This window comes from Magallana gigas, chromosome 1 (genome assembly GCF_963853765.1).
Source record: "Magallana gigas chromosome 1, xbMagGiga1.1, whole genome shotgun sequence".
Lineage (NCBI taxonomy): Eukaryota > Metazoa > Mollusca > Bivalvia > Ostreida > Ostreidae > Magallana > Magallana gigas.
In genome coordinates this window covers 44,969,099-44,995,262 of record NC_088853.1, presented here as the reverse complement: position 1 = coordinate 44,995,262, position 26,164 = coordinate 44,969,099, and the positions used below count along the sequence as shown (strand labels likewise).

The following is a 26,164-nucleotide window of genomic DNA, read 5'->3' as shown; positions in this document are numbered from 1 at the left end:
TTTGTAGTTTAATTGTACTTCCCTGTTCATTAACTAAAACAGAGTATCTTTGTATTGGTTGTAACTTAATAGTTAAACTTAAGTAGTTTTGTTTTGACGTAAACTAGACGGATAACTCTGCGATTAAAACACATTCCTTTAGTTTTCTATAGACGGAGAGTAATACTACCACTTTAATGACAACTTAGACTTTGAAACATTTATATTAATTTTTCCGTTTCCTTTGAAAAAATATGCTTTTATAGTTGTGTCATTTAATTATGTTGCTAAATGAGATGTACATTGGCTATGGTTTATCAATTTTATAGACGGACAGGCATCAGTAACACACATACATGTTAAAAGTATCACGTGAACAGACAGTGAATCCACTGACGATGCTTAATCGTGTATCTCGTCATGGTTTCCGCAACGTACGGTGGTCACATGATCATTAGTTTTTTGTTCAGGATAATGCTTGTAAACATGCAAAACAATTAAACAAGTAAGTTTTTTTTGGGTTGTGTGCACATATCTTGTTCTTTAACTTAATTTTTATTAATGTACATCAGTTTCTGGTGAACATCTTTTACAAACATTGCATTCTTCCAGTATAAAACTTTGCACATTAAAAAAAAACCGGAAAACGTATTAATTTGCAATCCTGACCAGGAAGGGTAAGAGAAGTAAACACGAAATTATACATCACAATATTTTAGTTTTTCGTCTTTTAGTTTTTTGAATAAGCATTATTTGAGGTAATCAAATGTTTCTTGCTTATGTTTTTTAATGAAAAAACAAATAGTATCCACATGTATGCAGCCAGTATGATCAAGAATTATTTCTGTCGCAGAGTGACATTGCTGCTTAGGTTACCAATGTGACGTACCGGCATCATTTTATTTTTATCTTAAAATTGCTTCGGTGATTAGAAAATGAAAACACGTCCTATTATTTTTAGTTGAATTGTATGTTCCTATTCATAAATTTTTAAACGTATCTTTGTATTAGCTATTATCTACAAAATGCCCTGTGATAGGATTAAACGCATTACTTGAGTCTTCTTTAGACGTTGAGTAATAATACCACTTGAATGGCAACTTAGACTTTTTTTCTGTCTCTTTATATTAAAGGATTACACACTTGAAGGCTTTTGACTAAACTATTAATTTATTTTGTATTATTGTCTTAAAATTTTGTTGCTTACTGAGATGTGTTAACATTATAATGTGTTTTTCCATTAAAATATGTGATCTCTAAATGCTTCTACATGCAACAACTAATCACTGCGTATGAATTTACATATAATTTACATAAGTAGTTCCAAAAACAGTGATTTCTATGTTATCGATAAAGGAGGTTGGCACCTCAAGAAATAGTAATGTCAATCATCCAAAAAAACCACCTGGCTATAAAGATGGGAACCTACAATGTTCATTTATTTAATTTGTGACCCATGTCACATCTGATTTTTTGGAAATATAGGCCCCAAACAGAAATTATAATTTTCCTGACATTTTTGCTAAATTTTGACATGGAAATTGATAATTTGAATAAATCAAACAAATGCTTATAGTTTGAACTATCATTTAGCTATGATTTTAATACAGTATGACGTTGAACACATGTAGTGAATATAAAAGTAAATCTAGGTCAAAGCTTAAATTTTTTTGTTTTACTGGTGGCTTTAGAGGCCAGTACATAATAAACACAATAACAGATATTACAAAATTTTGGAGTTATCATAACGCAAATAAAAAAAAATAGGTTAATGTCATCTTTCCAAAACTTTGCTTACAAATAGACATACCTTTAATGTCTCATTTAAAAGTAAAACAAATACGGGTCACATCTAGAAAATTTAAGATATAGCAGGAAATAAGCTAATTTTAGACCAAAATTGGAGTTAATTTTTTCTTAACTTCTGTGAAAAGTTAGCTAAATATGTCAAAATATATCGATAGAAATATCGAAATATTGTTTTAATATGTTTTCAGAACACCATGAATATATTGTAATACACAAACTATCTAGATGTTTGGTCTGCGCTGAAAATTATGAAGCTAAAGTAACAATACTCTAAAACTAGTGAGTTATGAAAATTGTTCATTTCTTTCTTGAAAACTTTCCGCCACAAAATAAAGCCCCTTACTAAACTCTGTAAAAATGTATTTTTTTAAAACAATTTTATTTAATAGAAAAAATATTTGACTTTGTAAAATAAAAATATTCAAATAGAATTTATATGTGATGCAGAATTTTAAGACTAGAGGTTACCCAAAATGGCTACCCAAAACCTAAGGAGCGAACCTCTATAATAAATATATTGTATACATGCTGTCAAAACACAATGATTTACAATTATTTAAAATAAATATTGATTTTTATGTTATAAGCAAAATTTAAAGAGTTATTTTTCGTTGATTATATTTTCATGCTCATCGATCTCAACGCAGAAGTCTTTGTAATAACCAGTTTCAACCGGGTTTATTAAACAGCTGTTCTTGCTGTTACTAATTAACCCCCTCCGTGATTTGCAATTTATATTGATTTATTTAAGTAAGTAATTGCTTTCAAAAGTGGAATGTAAAAATAGGCATTACATAGGACATTACAATAGGATTTATTTTTGACGTCGACTTGTAAATAACTGCCGTCAGTTGAGCAGACAAACTATCATTAGGTGCTAACGCGCGTAATTCAATTTGTCTGCTCCCCTGGCTGCAGTTATTGCCACGAAGACGGCAAAAATATATCATTCATTGCTATAATAAATTGCTTCTAGTACATCAAATTCATAGATGGAGAGGCAACAGTAACACACATACCAATTAACAATATCACGTAAAAAAAAATCATAAATCCACTTTTGATGCTCAATCTTGTATTTCCTCACTGGTTTCCGCAACGTAGGGTGATCACATGATCATTAGCTTTTTGTTTAGAGGTTTGGTGTTCTTGTTCCATTTGCGACATAAATGTTGCGCCACCAATTAGAGAATAAGCAGTTAAGCTAAATGTAAATATATAAAGCACTTAAACAAGTAAATGTCTCTCTGGTTTTGAACATTTATTTTGTTTTCTCCTCAACAGTAATACGATATTTATATTGAACTAAAATGTAGGCATTGTTTACATTGCAATTTAGGTTACTGATGTAATAGACAAGCATAATTTTATTTGTAGTTCAATTTGACTTCCCTGTTCATTTACTAAAGCAGAGTATATTTGTATGGGTTGTAACTAAATATTAAGACTTAAGAAGTTTTGGTTTCACTTAGACTAGACGGATAACTCTGCAATTAAAACATTTTCCTTGAGTTTTCTATAGGCGGAGAGTAATACTATTACTTCAATGGCAACTTAGACTTTGAAACTTTTATTATTTTTTCCGTTTCGATACAATAATAGATGGCCTTTGAAAAAATATTTTTCGTAGCTGTGTCATTTAATTATGCTGCTAAATGAGGTGTATATTGGTTATGGTTTATGAATATTATAAACAGACAGGCATCAGTAACACACATACATGTTAATAGTATCACGTGAACAGACAGTGAATCCACTGACGATGCTTAATCGTGTATCTCGTCATGGTTTCCGCAACGTACGGTGGTCACATGATCATTAGGTTTTTGTTTAGAGGTTCGGTAATATTGTTCAATTTGCGACATTTAGCTTGCACCATCTGTTAGGCAAAATGGCTGCTTTTAAAAATGCAAAACAAGTAAGTTTTTTTTCTTTTGGTTGTGTGCACATGTCTTGTTCTTTAACTTAATTTTTGTAAATGTACATCAGTTTCTGGTAAACATCTTTTACAAACATTTTTTTACTTCCAGTATAAAACTTTGCTCCTTAAAATATAAAACGGAAAACGTATTAATTTGTAATCATGACCAGGAAGTGTTAAAGAAGTAAACACGAAATTATACATAACAATATTTTAGTTTCTCGTGTTTTAGTTCTTTGTATAAGCATCCATTATTTTAGGTAAATGACTGTTTCTTGTTTGTGTTCTTTTATGAAAAAACAAATAGTAATAACATGTATTCAGCCAGTATGGTCAAAAATGATTTCTGTCTCAGAGAGACATTGCTGCTTAGTTTACCAATATGATATAACGGCATCATTTTGATAGTGAAAACACGTCCTTTTATTTTTAGATTAATTGTCCTTTCCTGTTCATGAATTTAAAAACGTATCTTTGTATTAGCTGTTCTCTAGGTATTAAGACTTAAGAAGTTTATTGTGTTTTTCATTAAATTTTGTGATCTTTATATGCCTCTAAATGCAACAACTATTTACTGCGTTTGAATTTACATAAGAAGTTTCCAAACGATGATTTCTATGTTTTCGGTTAAAGAATATATCTCTTACATGTTGTCAAAACATCATGATTTACAATTGTTCAACAAAAATATTGATTTTATTGTTATGAGCTAAATTTCAAGAGTTATTTTTTCATGGATCATTTTTTATGCTTATCGATCACAACGCAAAAGTCCATGTGATAGCCAGTTTAAACCAATTTTATAAAACAGCTGTTTTTCCTGTTACTAATTCACTCCCTCCCTGATCTGTAATTTGTATTGATTTATTTAAGCAAGTAATTGATTTCAAAAGTAAGGGAATGTAAATATTAGCATTAAAGGATTTATTTTTGACGTTGTCGTGTCAATAACTACATTCAGTTGAGCAGACAATAATCATAACGCGCTTAGGCGCGTTATTCAATTTGTCTTTTCCCCTGACGGCAGCTGTTGACACGACGACGTCAAAAATATATCATTTAATACTTACTTTTACATTTACATTACGTCAAAAATATATCATTTTAATGCCATAACTTATTGTTTCTGGTTCATCAATTTCATAGACGGACAGGTAACAGTAACACAAATATGAGGGCTGTTAGAAAAGTTCGCGGACAAGTTCGATTGTGAGCGGACTATTTGAATGATACCAGCGAAACTTTTTAGATTTAAACTTGACGTATTTTCTATGAAATACGTAAAGATTTGTATGTTTCAAATGCACCATAACAAATATACAGCTTAATTATTTTGAAAAGATATGCTTCACGGAGCATGTCAGATTTTTATTTTTTTATATTTTGTACGCATTTCTCCCTATTAAGAAAATGAACCATTTGAGCGCAGAAAAATGAACGATATTTCTTATGAAAGGCGTTTTCTTAAAGTTTCAATTAAATTGGAAAATTTATGACCGTTTTATCGCTTAATTTGTACGAACAACGCTCAAAAAATGAGTCAAAAACGTTGTCGTCAACGGACATCTTGAAGCGCCGTGCCTTCATTTAATTTTGAACGCAGGAAAATCTCCGATGGAAACCAAAAGGTCCTTAGATGCTGCTATTTCTTAAAACAAAGGTTAACACTTAAAATCACAGACGTTTAAAGATAGAAGAACTGATATTTTGAGCTCTAGCAGTACCCAAACCCCCACAAACAGCCCGGACCTTGCACCTATGGATTTTTTCCCTTAAATCTAAAGTAGAAATTGAGATTTTTGAACCTAAATGTTCTACGGTATTCCGCAAAAGACATTTTACAAAAACTTGACAAATAATGGTATGAACATGCATTTTATAAATATGTTAAATGACTTTAAAAAACGTGTGTGGAACTGAAAGGTGTTTACTTTGAAAAAGAGTAACAGGGTTTACTTGCAGTTGTTTGACGTCAACTGACGTCGTGGAAATTTGAAATGGTGCTCCGTAAATCTAATTCAAGTAAATTAAAATCTAATAACCGCTGTATCTTTTATGAAAAAAAAATCCAATCTATATGGTTTTTTGCATACTTAAATACAAAATCTCTGAAACGTAGAAAAAATTAATATAAAGTTCTTGTTTTTTAATTTTTCGTATGCTGTACTTAATGAAATGTATCATTACGTTATCAGTGAAAATGACGTTTTTGACGTTACCGAAATTAACACCAACACCGTGCCCGATGTCGTGAAAATATGAAATGGTGTTCCGTAAAATTATGTAATTCATGCAAAGTAAAAGTCGCTGTATATTTTGAAAAAAATGTTAAAATCATCTGATTTTTGCATACTTATTTTCAATTGATAGTCATTTAATAAAACATACGCCATCCTACAAGTACTAATTTTGCCGCAATTCACTTTGTCCGCGAACTTTTCTAACAACCCTCGTGCATATTAACAGTATCACGTGAAAAGGTAAAATCCACGTACAATGCTCATTCCTCTACCTCTTGACTGGTTTCCGAAACAAAGGGTGGTCACATGATCATTAGGTTTTTATTTAGAGGTTTAGGGTTCTTGTTCCATTTGCGACATTAAGATTGTAACACCTTTTAGAGAATAATGCAGTTTAACTTCAATAAACTTCAGTTAAACTGGAAAATCGGGCATACAAAAAACAACTTTGATAAGACCCCTGGAACAAACCAGGAGGTAAAAGGGGTTTTTTTATTTGACCATTTGATGCCTTTTAGTAATAACTTTAATATGTAGAACAAAAAAAGAAATCCCTAGGGCAGAAGTTTTTAAAAAATGTAAAAAATGTTCAAAATTTATACATTTCAAGCAAAATCCCATAGGGTCCTATGTTAAAAATTAACAAACTTTGAGATGACCCCCTAAACAAACGGTATGGTAAATGTCTTATTTTTTAATCTAAAATTAATAATTATATCAGTAGAAATTAAAGTAAAAAATTTCATTCAAAAATCTAGGGCAGAACAAATTAGACCCGGCCTCGTTAAACTATAAGTGACGACCTTTCACATGAAAGGAAGGCAATGTTTAACTCTCTCTCTCTCTCTCTCTCTCTCTCTCTCTCTCTCTCTCTATGAACAACATCACGTGAAAAGTTCATGAATCCACTTATAATGGTTATTTAAGTATCTCTTGACTGGTTTCCGCAACAAAGGTTGGTCATATGATCATTAGCTTTTTATTTACAGGTTCGCTGTTGTTCCGTTTAGGGGATTGTGCACTGTAATTGCTTGTTAAGGTTCCAAACAATTAATCAAGTAAGTTTTTTTTTGTTGGGTGTAAATATCTTGTTCTTTTATCAGCAATAATATGAACCATAACTTTAGTTAAAAATGTAGGCATTTTTACATACTCTCTCTCTCTCTCTCTCTCTCTCTCTCTCTCTCTCTCTTTCTCTCTCTAAATATATAATAAGCAAGCATTTTACTTCAATTAAAGTAATTATTAAGTAACACACAAATCAATTCAATGTACGCCTAAAAACGAATAGGATCTATCCTTAAAATTCAATAACTTTTATCTCTTACTTTGTTTTTTAACATAACATGTTCATCACATGGTTATTATCTGTTTTCTTTACAGGTTTGCTAAGATGTTCCGTTGCAACATCAAGGCTACCACATCAATTAGGAAATAATGATAATTCGTAATAGCTTACTGTAAGGAACGAAATCAACTAACGACCAGGGTTCGTTTGGGCATATGAATGTATATTATTCTTTAACTGTGAGTAGTATGATTGTGTATACTATGTAATCAAATATGTAGATATCGCTTATGCACGCACATTCACACATACAAACTCTCTCTCTCTCTCTCTCTCTCTCCTTCTCTCTCTCTCTCTCTCTCTCTCTCTCTCTCTCTCTCTCTCTCTCTCTCTCTCTCTCTCTCTCTCTCTCTCTCTCTCTTTCTGAACTTGAAGGGTTTTTGATAAAAACATTTTCTTTGTATGCTTCCTTGTCAAAATGGCGGCCTAATAAAACCATCCTGTTAAATGAAATACCTTTTAGAGCGTTTGATTTTATAAATGGATGACTTTTTATGTGTATTCTATTTTAGAAAAACAAATAGTATCCATATTTATGCAGCCAGTATGATCAAGGAATACTTAGGTCACCGATTAACATTGCAGCATAGGTTATCGATCTGCACACGGGCTTTATTTTATTTTTTTGCTGAAAATTACTTCCCTGATCAGAAAATGAAAACTCATTGAAATAGTCATTGTTTTGAGGCAGGCTAGACTGCATGCTCTGTTATATGGTGAACTGCATCATTTGAGTGTCATTAATATCTTTGTGCAAGATGAAAAGTAATTATACTGCATACATGTAAATGGTAAATAAGGAACTTTAAGTGACCCCCTTGAACCAAAAAATATTTGGCATTGCTCTCTCTCTCTCTCTCTCTCTCTCTCTCTCTCTCTCTCTCTCTCTCTCTCTCTCTCTCTCTCTTACTTTGACGTTTTTAGCGTTTTATTTTAGATGGATGGCTGTTTACGTGTGTGTTCTGTTTTAGAAAAAACAAGTAGTATCAACATGTGTGCAGTAAGCATGATAAAGGAATACTTCCAATGTAAATCAACAATTGATATTGCAGCAAACGTTTTCAATCTGCACACGGGCTTTATTTTAGTTTTAGCTCAAAATTACTTCCTTGATCAGAAAATGAAAACTCATCAGAAAAGTCATTGTTTTAGGTAACTGCAGGCTCTGTTATAAGATGAAGTGCATCAGTTGAGTGTCATTAATATTTCTGTGCGCAATGAGGAGTAATAATACCGCGTACATGTAAATGGCAACTAAGGACCCTTACACGACCCCCTTTAAGCAGAAAATGTTTGGTATTGCTCTCTCTCTCTTTCTCTCTCTCTCTCTCTCTCTCTCTCTCTCTCTCTCTCTCTCTCTCTCTCTATATATATATATCTCCACATCCTATGAATTGTATACTTCCTTGTCAAAACGGCGCCATAATGTAACTATCGTGCATGTTGAATGAAAACATTTTTAAGCGTTTTATTTACGTGTGTGTTCGGTTTTAAAAGAACAAGTATTGTCAAATTCTGTTCAGTCAGCATGATCAAGGAATATTAAGGTCACCAATTAACACTGCTTCTAGCACAGGTTCTTGATGACAGTTACGACCACCCTCCCCCTCCATCTCCCCATCCCCACGTATCTAGACCCCCAGGACTTTACTTATTTATATTTTTCATGATATATTCATAATCTAATGTATACCTTCATTGCAAAAAATTTCTTATAACAAACATTTTAACAAAAAAAGCACACCACCTCTACATACATGTAAAATACAACAAGGTTGCTTACTTCGTCTGCCAGCGGAGAGGTACTGCCATTGAATATTTGTTGAAATGTGCTATCAAACTACATTTACCGGTAAAACGGTGAACTAATGTCGTAGCTCCCTTTACTGAATATCTGCATACCATGCCCATGTAAATACATTTATTGGGTAAATTTGATGAATTTTTACCGACAAGTTGCAAGCTTTTGAACCGATCCATCTTCAGCCGTTTTTTCTTTGCTAAGACAATGTAAAAATTTTGAGTTAAGTCTAGATGACTGCTTCATGAACCTGGGGCCAAAATTATCACACAAAATTTATATTAATATTTGGATTATTTTTTTTATGATACATGTATATCTATATGTGGGTGCTACAGGTGAAGATCGGATGGGGGTGGGGGAACCTTTATACCTTCTTTTAACCTTTACAACTTCTAATTTCATTTTTAAAAAAATACAACCTTACTACATGTATTTGCCAAGAGGAAGTAAACTGCTAATTGAGGGGTATGGAGTAGAGTTCGTTACTTATATTTGATATACTTACATTCTTTAAAACTAAATAACCCTGGACCCCCTCTACTTAAAAAAAGGTATCATCCGTAAAATTGAATACGTAAAAAGAAGAATCAAAGAGTTTAGTTTATAGTAAAAATACCAAATCTAAAACAACGCAAGAAAATAAGTTAAGAACGTATAGAAATTTTGAAACAATTATAAAAACATTATACATTGTACTCATTTAACAGAAATACATGAAAAGTTAATAACTGTATGCTTATCTTTCTTTCAATCTTTTTTTGGGGGGGTCAAAACGATTAACGCCATGGCTTGTTGGTATATATGCTATGCCTCTGCTTTAAACAACAAAAACATATTTTTTTTATATTTTGTAACTAACGATTCAAAATTGAAAAAGAAAGAAATAATGATATACAGTCTATTGTGGACTTTTTTTGCTCGAAGATTTATTTTACGTGGTGAAACTTTTTAACGCAATATAATTTAATTCTGGTTGTAACGCGCTTTCTGATTGGCTATATCGTATTAAGAATGTTGCCTACGTCATGGTAAGACTAACGTCAAAAAGGTATAAATACGCCTGATCTTACGTTTGAATTTTGTACAACTTTACGTCATTTTAAAGGTCAAATGACCGTTTTTATCTACAATGAAGAGTAAAAAAATTAAATTATAAGCAATGAATTCAATATTTATAAGTTCTATACGATATAAAATGGTTTGGAACAGTTTACGCTTTTTTATAAACCACTCCGCGATTTATAAAGCGTAAATTGCCCCAAACTATTTTATATCGTATAAAACAAATAAGTAAAATAGATGAACCCTAAATTTTAACATTACGGGTTCGTTTTAGGGAATGAACTTTTTATAAAACATTAAATTATTAAACTATATATTTTATACTGTGTCTAATAATAACTCAGCAAAATGGCACAATTTCTGTGCAATTAAAACCATTCAATGACATAATTAATATACATTAAACATTCACAGCATTTCCAAATTTTCTGTCTGATCTTGAACTTCTAGCTATGTCAACATTGTGACTAGGTGTTTACCTACATTAGAGAAGAGGGCAACAGGAGAGACAATTCTAACAATAGTAATGAAATGCAACTGTAATGAATAAGATTTTTATGGGAAACAGTGAAAACAACTATTGTTTTTTTTTTATAAATTAAAGCATGATACGTATTTTTTTTTAATTTTATTTATATATATTGACTTCAGTGGATGAAAATCGCTTGGAAAATAGAATTTAAAAAACGACCACATTTTCATTTCATTTGAAATTGGAATGCTTTTGTTAATTTGCATGTGAATTTCTTTTTAGTTCTTGAAAGTCCAAAAGTGGAATTTATATATTAGTAAGAAAACGTATGAGAGTATCACTTCTTGGCATCCCACCAACAATCGCGCCCTGGGTCATCATTTTGTATATAGATATATGAAACAAAATATGCAACAATTAATTGTTGGAACTTCTTTAAGAATATAGGCTTTTTTCTTCAAATATTGTTGATACATTTTATAATTAATTACTAATTTGACAATTTTTTTCTCTCAAATGTTCTGGATTTTAAAGTCAAATTAACCAGAATGCAATACTAGCTGTTACTATAAATAGATGCAACCAGTGCAAAAACAAACATCCTATATTTGAATCTAAATAGGTATCCTTTAAAGCTATGATACGATTCGGTTCATTCTTGAGGCTTGCTACCACATTTTTTTCCTACTTGCATTGTTTTCTAGTAGACATGATTGTTCTTAACGGACATAGTAGTTAGGGTGAGATAAGATAACCCGTTGCCCAATGCCAGGTTAAAAACCTATTCAGACACCAGATCCCTGTTGTGCAAGCACAGCATCAACACAGACAGTTTTAAAAGCCTCATTATGGGCCGTACCTACAAAATATTGGGCAACACGTCTTGTCGCACAGACAACTGCATCTATCTCATCAGTTGATTTGCTCTAAACAATACATTGGGAAACACGTGACCTCTGCAGAAGAATCATCAAACACCGCTCGACCATAAAGACCAAGAAAATCAAGGGGCCCGTCGGGGAACATTTCAATATGAGTGGTCACAAATGGGAAGACATGACAATAGTAGTTATTGACCATAATCCTCAGTGGAACTCGCAATAATTGTGTTCATCGATTAATAAAATTTAAAATTAGTATTATAATATAAGCATCTCTTTAAAAGTAATGCAAACAATACCATATGCAATGTATCGAAAATTAATTCTTGATTCAGTCTTATGATTTTTTGTCTTTGTTTATTTACTTCATTTTGGGTTTTTTTCATTGCAGAAAAGAAGTTGTTAATGCTGTGAACGGGACAAAAATGTCTCTCTCAAAGTATGGATCAACCGTGGAGACCACAAATCTTGCTCGGTTAGCCCGAATTATCTTAGGCCCCTGCACTGACGTACTTCAAGATGTTCTTAAGAAAAATATGAATCCGTCCGTCTTGCCTGGCAAAGTTAAAACTTTTTTGGCAAAATTTAAAAAGTCTCCATTTACCAAAGAACAAGAAAAGATCGTGTATACAGGAAAATATTCGGACTTTGACATAACTTTACTTTACATTTTGTTTCGTAATATTTGCACATTTCCACAACATTCACATAAATGGGGAAATGCTCCGAATCCAGGAGATAGGAGCGAATCAGCCAACATAGAAAGGATTCGTTTATTAAGGAACAAATATCAAGGCCATCATTCGAGTATATCAATTTCAAGCTCTGACTTTAATCAAGAATGGCAAGCTATTTTTGATATCGTTAAAGAGTTGGAAATGTATTTAGGGACGTGCACTGTTTATCAGGAGGAGGTAAAGAAAATAACACAATGCTGCATGGACCCAGAACAAGAAGCTAAATATATTGAACAGCTACTGAACTTGAATAAAAAACTTGACGACTTATCAGGTAATTACATTCAAACTTTAAGATGTGTAACTCTTCTGACCTTATTGTTGATGGCAGTTGTTACTATTTTTTTAATGATAATTCAGAAACATTTTCTTTTTGATGGACAGTAAAAATTGAAAATACCTGTGTCTGCAAAAAAAGAAAAGGTAGGAAACATTTTTTTTGTATCAGCAAAACTGTCATATATAATAGTTTAGCTCACTAGAGCTGAACTTTAAAAGTACCTTTTCATCATTTTTTGCGTGCCTTCTGTATATTTGTCTATCCGTACATGGATGTAAAGTTTTAACATTTTAAACTTTTCAAAATTCATTGAGTCAGTATCAACCAACATTGACACAAATCATCCTTGGGGAAGAAAATTCTAGCTTGAGTCTTTATATGTAGATTTGACCCCCAGGACTACCAGAGAACTTTTGAAACCTTTTTACAAAACAACATGACACCCCAAATCAAAGAGTTCAGATTGCTGGTTTATAAGATGTAAGAGCAGTTTGAGAAAGTAAAACGTGACAGACGGACGGAACAGAGTAACAACAATATACCCGAACTTTCTTTAGAAAGTGCGGGTATAACAACTATATGCATATTTTATACATACATTAAATGTCCATAGTGATACACATGTACGTGTGGTAATTAAAAATATGCTCTTTTTCAAGATTCTGTCGTTCCCTCATTTGGCTTGCAAATCCGGGCTTCCACTGCTATTGCTACCTAGCTCTATCTATTTTAATTAAAATACATTAGTTAAGTGTCAAACTTTCAATGCAAGTCTTATACTTCAAATGTTTTAAATTTGGGAAGTTGGGATCAATTAATACAAGAGATGGTACTACGGAACTTTAGTTTTAAATTAATCATGCATATATGGTTCAAGTGAAAATATTATATCTGCTCACCTTTATCATCATCCGTCACATATTTGTGTTCGTCTGTTGCAGATGACATGACAAATATGTATTGCCAATAGCAGGGAAACAGTACATTATTTCGATTTCACGTTTTCTGTACATAACAGCTGATAATCAATGTTAGTTGAAAGCTTTAATCACGAAGGGAATTGCGTTTCAAACGGACGTCAGACATATTGTGACGATGTAGCCTTCCACCTTTAAAATACTTCTTGGAAATCGTTCACCCCATTTTATTGTCTATATAAAATATGATCCTTGAAGTACTATCCAGTACTATCCGGTCGGCAGGTCGACCTGTCAACTAGTCTAACTGTCAACCCGTCGACCACTCAACCTGTCTACCTGTCAACCCGCTGACCTGTCTACTCGTCCATTGGTTAACCTATTGACCGGTTCATCCTTCAATCTTTTAGATGAGCAATTAAACCTTCAGTAATAATCACTGCATAAAAACTATCAAAAAACGTATCACTACGCAAAAATGATGATATAAAAATGATTATAATTATTTTTTGTATTGCTACACAAATCAACACGATCAATTTTAAATTTAAATTACTACGCAAAAATAAAGAACTACTTTTGTCTTATTCTTTACTTGAGCCATACAAAGTATATCTATTTTTAAAATTGTTTCAAAAAAATCTAAATTATAATTTTTATAAAAACAAAGGTTCATAATTCTGAGCTCATACACTGATTCAATATGATACATTTATTTTCATAGAATCACGTTATGTACCTTCCTGACCATGTTAAATAAATTCGTCGATTATGATTGTTCAAATCTATTTACAACTTTCAATTTTTTTAAATATTCATGAAACAGATTTGACTACCAAAATATGCAGAAACATTATCTAAAATATCATACTAAAAAACCATTAATACAATTTTCAGAATTATTTGATAGAGAAGTTTCCAGATGGAAAGAAGATGATAAAGTTTTTTTGGAAACTCACAACTTTCAAGCAATGTTTAACAAGGTGGTCGATAAACCTTACGTGATATTTGTTGGTGTCCCAGGCTCGGGAAAATCGGTCACGGCTCGTCATATAGCCCTGAAACTACAGGAGGAAAGATATGATATCCTACCGATAAAAGATATAAGCGAGATTGAAACTCACTGTAATCCAGAAATCCTACAAGTGTTTGTTATTGATGATGTGGTAGGAGTTTTTGGGTTAGATGAGTCTGAGTTCAATAAAATATGTAAGTACGAAAGTATAATTAAAAAGCCTGAGAAGAAAGAAACGAAACTTCTTATGACATGTAGAGAGGTTGTTCATAGAAATGAATATCTAACAAACACATTTTTATCAGAGAGCGCAAATGTAGTCAAGCTTCACAGCGATGAGAATATATTAACAGAGCAAGATAAATGCAATTTGCTTACCATGTACGATTTAGATAAACAAATTTTATCTTCACTCGATTTATCCTCAACATCAAAAATGTTTCCATTTCTATGTAAACTGTATAAAAAGGAATTTAGAAATTATGGAGCATCTTTTTTCACGTCCCCATATCCCTGCATTTTGGATGAAATGGATAAAATGAAACAACGAAACAAAATACAGTATGCTTCTCTTGTTTTGTTGATGTTCAATGATAGCAAACTATCAGAATCTATTTTAGACGATGATAAAAGTAGCAAAAGATCAAGTTGTTTTCAGGGGAAAAAAATCAGTGTACTGAAACGATGTAAGGTAGACAGCGAAACAAACAGTTTTAGATTTATTGATGCATTGTCGGATATGAAAGGGACCTATACAAACAAGTTTGATAGTGAGTACACTTTTATTCACGATTCCATGTTTGAAATCGTTGCATGTCATTTTGGTCGTCAGTTTCCAGAACTTATGATACAATACATGAGTAGTGATTATTTTGCTAATTATATCAAAGTAGACGGGAACGAATCTGAAAATAGAATAAGTGAAAATGAAGAATCTACAGAACGTAAGGCAAGTGGTTTGTGTATAATAATTTCAGAATCACATTATCAGATGCTTGCAGAACGTTTGTTTAGAGACGTAGAAAATGGTGAGATGCTTGTCTTTGAAAATGAAGCACTGAAACATCCGTCTGTGCTTCAAACTTTCATTGACCTAATCGCGAGGAAGTCGTATACAGAACTTTATTCCATATTTCTTTCTGAGTTGAAAGAAGATAATGAAGGTAAGTATTCATTCGTCGTTCAGTCACAGATGAAAAAAACATATGATGAACCATTTGAACTTTATCAGATTTGGAATCTTTTGTTGAATAGAAGAAAACGCGTTAGAGCAATTAGCTGGGTGATATATCGTGGGCATAATCAGATATTGCAGTACATAATAGATCAAATTCTAGCAGAAAATGGAAACGTCAATGATCTTTTTCAAAATTCCTACAAAAAACATGGTGAAGTGAAAATGTCATATGATATTGTAGATGTTGAAAGGGGGGCCGTCATGACAGCAGGGGACTCGGATATTGAATCAGATGTAGAAAAAGTAACTGTTGAACAATTTCGCCTGCTTCGTCTTGGTTGTTATTCTGCTGATAATACCACTGTAAAAATACTATTAAAGCACATAGATATTGAAAATATCATAAAAACAGTTCCTTATCCAGAATTTGCGACTTGGGAAATGGATCCCCTTACTATTGTGTGCAAATATGGATACGATAAAATTGCCAGTGAATTGCTTCAAGCTTCGGCAAATACTAATCTGTTCTGGAAATTACGTATACCATTTGTTGTTGCATGTGGCAATGGACATTTGAATGTTGTCAAAGCGTTAATAAATACCGGGGCCAATGTCAATGGAATATATGATAGTAAAACACCTCTTACAGTTGCATGTAAAGCAGGACATGTTAATGTTGTTGATGAGTTGATTAAAGCGGGGGCTGATATAAATCTAGCTGTTAAAAAGGAAACACCGCTAATAAATGCCCTTCATCAAGAAAATTCACAGATAGTTGAATTGCTGGTAAACGCTGGGTCTAAAGCCATTCACAAAGGTGAACATGAAACATCATTAACAATTGCATGTTTGAAGGGACAATTGGAAAAAGTTAAAAAGATAATTCAAGCGGGAGCCGATGTCAATTTAAGAGATGGAGTGCTGACACCACAAGTTGCGGCATGTTATATGGGACATTTGAGTGTTGTTAAAGAAATGATAAACGCTGGAGCCGATGTAAACCTACTCGACGAAGATGTAACGCCCTTAACGGCCGCACTGCTTGGAGAACATTCAAGTGTAGTTGAAGAGCTCATAAACGCAGGGGCATGTGTTAATTTAAAAGATAATCATACGATACCAATCATGGTCCCATGTTCTAGTGGAAATGTAAAACTAACTAAAGTGTTAGTTGAAGCTGGGGCTAATGTTAATATTAAACATGAAGGTGAAACACCTCTCACAGTTGCATGTTCAGCTGGCTACACCAGTGTAGCTGAAGAGTTATTAAACGCAGCAGGGGTTGAAGTCAATTTACAGGGTAAAGGCAACACACCATTATTCATTGCATGTCGTCAGAAAAATTTATATTTAGTTCAAATGATCTTAAAAGCTGGAGCTGATGTCAATTTAGGAGATGGAAATGATACACCATTAACAGCAGCATGTGATAATGGTGATTTGACTATACTTGAAGAGTTGATAAAGGCAGGGGCTGATGTCAATTTAAAGAGTGGATGCAAAACACCATTAATCATTGCATGTGGTGACGAAAATCTATCTTTAGTTCAAATGATCATAAAAGCAGGAGCTGATGTCAATTTAGGAGATGGAAATTATACACCATTAACAGCAGCATGTCATGGTGGTGATTTGAAAGTAGTTGAGGAGTTGATAAAGGCAGGGGCTGATGTCAATTTAAAGAGTGGAGTAGAAATTCCACTAATCATTGCATGTCGTAAGAAAAATTTATATATAGTTCAAATGATCTTAAAAGCTGGAGCTGATGTCAATTTAGGAGATGGAAATGATACACCATTAACAGCAGCGTGTGATAATGGTGATTTGACTATACTTGAAGAGTTGATAAAGGCAGGGGCTGATGTCAATTTAAAGAGTGGATGCAAAACATCATTGATCATTCCATGTTTTAAGGGACATTTGAATGTTGTTAAACAATTGATAAATGCTGGGGTCGATGTCAATCTCAGAGATAAAGATGAAACACCTCTTACATCGGCATGTAAAGCAGGACATGTAAAAGTTGCTGATGAGTTGATTAAAGCGGGGGCTGATATAACATTAACTGATAAAAAGAAAACACCGCTAATGACTGCATTTGATCATGGACATTCACAGATAGTTGAATTGCTGGTAAAAGCTGGATCTGAAGCCATTTACAAAGGTGGACATGAAACATCACTAACTATTGCATGTTTGAAAGGACAATTGGAAAAAGTTAAAAAGATAATTCAAGCGGGAACTGATGTCAATTTAAGAGATGGAGTTATGACACCATTAGTTGTGGCATGTTATATGGGACATTTGAGTGTTGTTAAAGAAATGATAAACGCTGGAGCCGATGTAAACCTACTCGACGAAGATGTAACGCCCTTAACGGCCGCATTGCTTGGAGAACATTCAAGTGTAGTTGAAGAGCTCATAAACGCAGGGGCATGTGTTAATTTAAAAGATAATCATTCGATACCAATCATGGTCCCATGTTCTAGTGGAAATGTAAAACTAACTAAAGTGTTAGTTGAAGCTGGGGCTAATGTTAATATTAAACATGAAGGTGAAACACCTCTCACAGTTGCATGTTCAGCTGGCTACACCAGTGTAGCTGAAGAGTTATTAAACGCAGCAGGGGTTGAAGTCAATTTACAGGGTAAAGGCAAAACACCATTATTCATTGCATGTCGTCAGAAAAATTTATATTTAGTTCAAATGATCTTAAAAGCTGGAGCTGATGTCAATTTAGGAGATGAAAATGATACACCATTAACAGCAGCATGTGATAATGGCGATTTAAATGTAGTTGACGAGTTGATAAAGGCAGGGGCTGATGTCAATTTAAAGAGTGGATGCGAAACACCATTATTCATTGCATGTGGTGACGAAAATCTATCTTTAGTTCAAATGATCATAAAAGCAGGAGCTGATGTCAATTTAGGAGATGGAAATGATACACCATTAACAGAAGCATGTCATGGTGGTGATTTGAAAGTAGTTGAGGAGTTGATAAAGGCAGGGGCTGATGTCAATTTAAAGGGTGGAGTAGAAATTCCACTAATCATTGCATGTCGTAAGAAAAATTTATATATAGTTCAAATGATCTTAAAAGCTGGAGCTGATGTCAATTTAGGAGATGGAAATGATACACCATTAACAGCAGCGTGTGATAATGGTGATTTGACTATACTTAAAGAATTGATAAAGGCAGGGGCTGATGTCAATTTAAAGAGTGGATGCAAAACACCATTGATCATTCCATGTTTTAAGGGACATTTGAATGTTGTTAAACAATTGATAAAAGCTGGGGTCGATGTCAATCTCAGAGATAAAGATGAAACACCTCTTACATCGGCATGTAAAGCAAGACATGTAAAAGTTGCTGATGAGTTGATTAAAGCGGGGGCTGATATAACATTAACTGATAAAAAGAAAACACCGCTAATGACTGCATTTGATCATGGACATTCACAGATAGTTGAATTGCTGGTAAAAGCTGGATCTGAAGCCATTTACAAAGGTGGACATGAAACATCACTAACTATTGCATGTTTGAAAGGACAATTGGAAAAAGTAAAAAAGATAATTCAAGCGGGAACTGATGTCAATTTAAGAGATGGAGTGCTGACACCATTAGTTGTGGCATGTTATATGGGACATTTGAGTGTTGTTAAAGAAATGATAAACGCTGGAGCCGATGTAAACCTACTCGACGAAGATGTAACGCCCTTAACGGCCGCACTGCTTGGAGAACATTCAAGTGTAGTTGAAGAGCTCATAAACGCAGGGGCATGTGTTAATTTAAAAGATAATCATACGATACCAATCATGGTCCCATGTTCTAGTGGAAATGTAAAACTAACTAAAGTGTTAGTTGAAGCTGGGGCTAATGTTAATATTAAACATGAAGGTGAAACACCTCTCACAGTTGCATGTTCAGCTGGCTACACCAGTGTAGCTGAAGAGTTATTAAACGCAGCAGGGGTTGAAGTCAATTTACAGGGTAAAGGCAAAACACCATTATTCATTGCATGTCGTCAGAAAAATTTATATTTAGTTCAAATGATCTTAAAAGCTGGAGCTGATGTCAATTTAGGAGATGGAAATGATACACCATTAACAGCAGCATGTGATAATGGCGATTTAAATGTAGTTGACGAGTTGATAAAGGCAGGGGCTGATGTCAATTTAAAGAGTGGATGCGAAACACCATTATTCATTGCATGTGGTGACGAAAATCTATCTTTAGTTCAAATGATCATAAAAGCAGGAGCTGATGTCAATTTAGGAGATGGAAATGATACACCATTAACAGAAGCATGTCATGGTGGTGATTTGAAAGTAGTTGAGGAGTTGATAAAGGCAGGGGCTGATGTCAATTTAAAGAGTGGAGTACAAATTCCACTAATCATTGCATGTCGTAAGAAAAATTTATATATAGTTCAAATGATCTTAAAAGCTGGAGCTGATGTCAATTTAGGAGATGGAAATGATACACCATTAACAGCAGCGTGTGATAATGGTGATTTGACTATACTTGAAGAGTTGATAAAGGCAGGGGCTGATGTCAATTTAAAGAGTGGATGCAAAACACCATTAATCATTGCATGTGGTGACGAAAATCTATCTTTAGTTCAAATGATCTTAAAAGCTGGAGCTGATGTCAATTTAGGAGATGGAAATGATACACCATTAACAGCAGCGTGTGATAATGGTGATTTGACTATACTTGAAGAGTTGATAAAGGCAGGGGCTGATGTCAATTTAAAGAGTGGATGCAAAACACCATTGATCATTCCATGTTTTAAGGGACATTTGAATGTTGTTAAACAATTGATAAATGCTGGGGTCGATGTCAATCTCAGAGATAAAGATGAAACACCTCTTACATCGGCATGTAAAGCAGGACATGTAAAAGTTGCTGATGAGTTGATTAAAGCGGGAGCTGATATAACATTAACTGATAAAAAGAAAACACCGCTAATGACTGCATTTGATCATGGACATTCACAGATAGTTGAATTGCTGGTAAAAGCTGGATCTGAAGCCATTTACAAAGGTGGACATGAAACATCACTAACTATTGCATGTTTGAAAGGACAATTGGAAAAAGTAAAAAAGATAATTCAAGCGGGAACTGATGTCAATTTAAGAGATGGAGTTATGACACCATTAGTTGCGGCATGTTATATGGGACATTTGAGTGTTGTTAAAGAAATGATAAAAGCTGGAGCCGATGTAAACTTACTCGACGGAGATAACACGCCCTTAACGGCCGCACTGCTTGGAGGACATTCAAGAGTAGTTGAAGAGCTAATAAACGCAGGGGCATGTGTTAATTTAAAAGATAAACATACGATACCAATCATGGTCCCATGTTCAAGTGGAAATGTGAAACTAACTAAAGTGTTAGTTGAAGCTGGGGCTGATGTTAATATTGAACATGAAAGTGAAACACCTCTCACAGTTGCATGTTCAGCTGGCTACACCAGTGTAGCTGAAGAGTTATTAAACGCAGCAGGGGTTGAAGTCAATTTACAGGGTAAAGGCAAAACACCATTATTCATTGCATGTCGTCAGAAAAATTTATATTTAGTTCAAATGATCTTAAAAGCTGGAGCTGATGTCAATTTAGGAGATGGAAATGATACACCATTAACAGCAGCATGTGATAATGGTGATTTGACTATACTTGAAGAGTTGATAAAGGCAGGGGCTGATGTCAATTTAAAGAGTGGATGCAAAACACCATTAATCATTGCATGTTATGAGGGACATTTAGATGTTGTAAAACAATTGATAAATGCTGGGGTCGATGTCAATATCGAAGACGGAGATGATACACCAATAACCGCTTCATGTAATGATAATAATGTAATTGAAATTCGTGTAGATGCTGGAGCTGTAGTCAATTTTCAGACTTTTGATAAGACAGCTCTTGTAGTTGCATGTTATGAAGGACATTTGAGTATAGTTGAAACATTGATTAAAGCAGGCGCCGATGTAAATCTAACGGGAAAAAATGGACAGTATACCCCACTTATAGCAGCATGTGAAAAAAATGATTTGAAAACAGTCAATGTTCTGATAAGGGCTGGAGCTGATGTCAATCTAATAGGAAAGTGGGGTGAATATACCCCACTAATAGTTGCATGTGTTGCTGGGCATTTGGATGTGGTAAATGTTTTTATAAATGCTGGGGCCGATGTTAATCTACAAAGCAATGATAGAGATTATACACCTTTAATAGCTGCATGCATGAACAACCATCTGAATTTAGTTGATGTTTTGACAAAAGCTGGTGCTGATGTCAATATGACAGGAAAAAAAAATACGCCACTAGCAGCTGCATGTCAAGGTGGACATTTAAAAGTAGTAGATGTGTTGTTAAAGTGTGGGGCTGATGTGAATCTAGCAGGTGAAACTGGTGAGTTTACACCATTGCTTGCTGCTTCTCAAGGTGGACATTTGGAAGTGTTTGATCTTTTAGTTGATGCAGGGGCTAATCTCAATTGTTTGACTGAAAATGGATCTGATGTTTATTAAAATAATTTGCATTTTGAATCGCTGAAAAATGTATGTAGCTATATTTATTTATCAGAGGTATAAAAGGGTTTTAAAAATTGAAAAAATATCTTATCTTATGCTGATCAACTTCATATCAGGATTTGATAAATTTATAGGCGACAGCATACATTGCCATTTTCGTTCATAAAACTATCTCAGGCCAGCATCACAGCAGCTATATGAGAGAAATTTGATACAATGTTAGCGTGTAGGTAAGCTGCTGCGGTCTAAGTGATGGAATTTTTCCAAAATGAGCAAAAAGTTAGCTGTTAATTTTAATTTATTTACAAAATCGAAATCGTATTTGGCAAGCGAAATGCAAGTGTTTTACATTATTGATTTACCTGTATGTATAAATAGAATTTATATGAATGTACATAATGATTTTCTTTACAAAAAAAACAACATTTTAATGCAAGATTTTCAAATATATGCAATGATACAAATCTTTCAACGCATGGTTGATCTTTTATTTCAATGAATTAGCAAAAGTACGCTAAACAGGAAATTCATAGATTTTATTTATTGTTTATTTATTTATTTACATGTACAATGTATATATCTATTGTGTGTGAATTATTTAAAGCGGTTTGTAAGGAAAACAATGTGGGATATATTACTAACACAATGAATAGATTATTTTAAAGTGAAAAGTAAAAGTGATAGAGTGTTTTAGATGCAATTAAAAGTTTCATTTTCATTAGAACAATGTTACTATTCATGTTTTTATTTCGGTACATTTTTTGCGAATATTCATTTAAGTTTTTTAATTGTGGCGATAACAAACTTTTGTATTAAGCAGTACCATGTCTTTGTTTTCGTATACATTTGACCTGGTATTCCCTTCAAGTTTTTTTTTTAAATTTTTGTTTCCTCTCTTATGAGCCGATTGGGGTGTTTACTTAATGATCACCGTTAATGTTCAGTAAACACAGATTGCTTGTAGAATTCATCTACGTTTATATATTTTTTTTCTCATTTTTGATTAAATTAAATATGCATCAAATGATCAAGTTATTTACATTATGTATTATTTCCATTTATTTTATACAATTTTATAGATATTGAAATTGTTACTTGTCTTGTTTATGTATGTAAGATCACCGCGTTTCAATGTTATACCATGATGCATTGATGTGCAACACATAAACAATGTATCTGAACATTTTAATACAAGTATTTCAAAAGACAAAATATGGTAGATGAATTTAAAAACTTGTACATTTACATGGTTTGTAAGATTTTCATTACTTCTGAAGCGATAGTTGATACAAACTTTAATGCAAGTACTTATATTTTTTAATTAAACTTTACAATAAACGCCCAATTATCCAGTTACGTTCCGACAGTTTCCACTTAGAAGTTTATAACGCTATAAATTCCAGTGAAGCTTGACTTTTGAGTATTTTTAAATTCAGAAATAACTAATATCCACATCATTTAAAAAAGATAAATTATTATAATGTAATGTAATTTTTAACATGTGATAAATTAGAAGCTCAACAAAATATATATTTTTAAAGTTTCTATATATCTTGTCTGTCACAGGTGATAATAGTTAAAGCCTCCTGATATTTCAATTCACCCCCTTCTTTTCTATGTGTTTCATAAATGCAGTGCCAGCATAGTATAATTCAGAAAACCTGCTTTTTCTAGCAATTTTCAGACAGCATTTTGCTCTAATTTTACTCTACCAACAATTATCTGAGGATATCATATCAACCCAGTATTTGTATTGTTCTATTATCTTCACTCTTAATTATAGGCATCATGCACAGTATGCATGTGTACACGTCTAAAATACGAATCTAAATAATGTGGAATCATCACTTGTCGTGGGCCACTGATGTTCATGCCTTTTGTGGGTAACCCTTGCCCACGAACTTCAATCCCCTCGAAAGTATATACAAGCGTTTGTTGACAACTATTTAAATTCTCGCGAGTACAATACCATCGAAATTACGTCTTCACAAACCAGAAAAAAATTGAGTATTCACAAACATCGACCCCATCGATTAAAAAAAAATCCACAGTATATAATTTGATGTGAAATAGTAGTTTACATTATTTCAGTTTTTTTTATTCAGAAAGGTGGAGTTACATTTTACCTGAAGATTGTAAAACATTTTTAACACCAGCTGATTATTAACATGTACATGGATGATTATTTTGTCCATTTTTTTTAATATGATGCAAACAAAAATATGTTGTTTATTTTTAATATGAAAACATTTCAAATCTAATGTGCATTATGTATCATTAAGATGATCTTTCAATACCATAGATAGCATGGTGACATAGATTGTCGTTTATTTTTTCTTCTTAATAAACTGATTTTTATGTTTTCTCTATGATTACAGCATGTATTAAATGAACAAAGTTTGCTTGTAGAGTTCATTTACTTATTTTTTATTTTTATTTTTTATTAAATCAAATATGTTTCAAATATCTTCAATTTAATTATGCTTTTTGATTTTTATACAATTGCAAAGAAATTGAAATTGTTCCATTTCTTGTTTATACATTCAAATGTAATTACCTTGTTTCATAGTTGTATTGTAATGCCTTTTCATTTATAAACCATTGTAATAAAAAAAATGAAACCATTACATGTACCTCGTTTAATATTTTACTCTACAAAACAAAATAAAAAGGTTATCTGAGAATATTGCAAATGGAGAAAAAATTGATATTGAAAAAAGTGAGGCGTTGAAATGTGAACTGTCAGAGTTTGAATTAGAAAAATGTAGAGGTGCAATGTTAAGGTCAAATGCTCAATGGGCAAATGAGTAAGATAAATGTACAAAATATTTTTTGAATTTGGAAAAAGTTAGATAAAAATCCAATTCAATTAAAGAATTAGTTGATGATGGTGTAATTAAAAATGATACAGAAGCGTTACTAGATATTCAATATAAGTTTTTCTCAAAATTATACTCATCTGTCAGTATTAAAGAAGAAAGTAAGGAGCATTTTTTATCATTTGTTGATAAAAGATTAGATGAGAATGATTTTGAGTTATGTGAAAACTGTATTAACATTGAAGAAATTATAATAGCAGTTAAAGAAATGTCCAATAACAATAGTCCAGGCTCAGATAGATTAACAGTTGAATTTTACAAAATGTTTTTGCCACATTTAAGTGGTATTTTGTTTAAATTGTATAAAGAAATAGAAACAAAAGAATCGTTATCACACAGCATGAATATGGGTGTTGCGTGGACCCTGAGGTCCACGCAGAAAATATATAAGCAAGGTTAAACCGGATGCTATGGGGAAAATTCAGCCTGCGCATGAGCTAGCCTGGTTCCTGTGCGTAATGGGTAGCTCAGGGAACCAGGCTAGCAGACGTTTATCTGAATCGGAATCGGGATTCTGTTTCATATGCACATTTAAGTTCAAATCAATACTGTAATTGTAAAGTTGTCGGTAAACAGTACAGAAACAAAGTATTCATTTTAAAGAAATGATTGGCATGTGATATGAACTATCCGTATTATGAAATAAGGTAATGTTATGCCGAAATTACAACATGCATCAAATAGCATAATTTGCAATGTTTTGTTGTTTTCCGAATACACATGTAACTTAACTTTACATTTATAGTAGGCGAGGCTAGAGAACTTTCCGATTAAATTTTTTTAAGCATTTAAGTATGATTGAATAATTATGTCACTAGAAAAGTTTAAATCTCAAGAAAAATGCATCAAAATATGAAATTTTTAATTTACACAAAGCTGTCACTGCATAGTTAACAAAGTAGTGCGAATCGTAATGTGTGCGCAAATAGTAGAATTCACCGAATGCCTTATACTATGCATGCAAACTTCATTCAAAGATCATAATTATTTCAGAAGTATGAATCCTGTAAATTCTGAGATAAAAAGTCAGGGCTATACATACATGTATACGTAATACAACGTACAAATTTAGTGGTTAAGAGCAGATCTAGAGTCGGTGGAAT

At 32.9% G+C, this 26,164-nt stretch overlaps 1 protein-coding gene across 10 annotated transcripts in view; it reads left to right on the top strand.

The window, feature by feature from the left end:
• The first annotated feature begins 402 nt into the window (after positions 1–402).
• The window catches only part of LOC105330604 (serine/threonine-protein phosphatase 6 regulatory ankyrin repeat subunit A), a 119,117-nt gene continuing 93,355 nt past the window's right edge, over positions 403–26,164 (top strand). For 2 of the 10 annotated variants that reach the window (XM_066068108.1, XM_066068084.1), the window contains exons 1-5: positions 3,621–3,706; positions 6,939–7,007; positions 7,333–7,476; positions 11,908–12,527; positions 12,638–12,676. Coding sequence is in view for 6 of the 10 variants with exons in the window: in XM_066068075.1 (XP_065924147.1) it covers positions 11,942–12,527; positions 12,638–12,676; positions 14,348–22,179 (8,457 nt within the window). In the remaining 4 variants the exon portion in view is untranslated. Of the gene's footprint in view, positions 485–3,613; positions 3,707–6,938; positions 7,008–7,332; positions 7,477–11,907; positions 12,528–12,613; positions 12,677–14,347; positions 22,376–26,164 lie in introns of those variants that run through there. The other 8 variants (XM_066068068.1, XM_066068073.1, XM_066068064.1 and 5 more) reach the window with 8 other exon arrangements.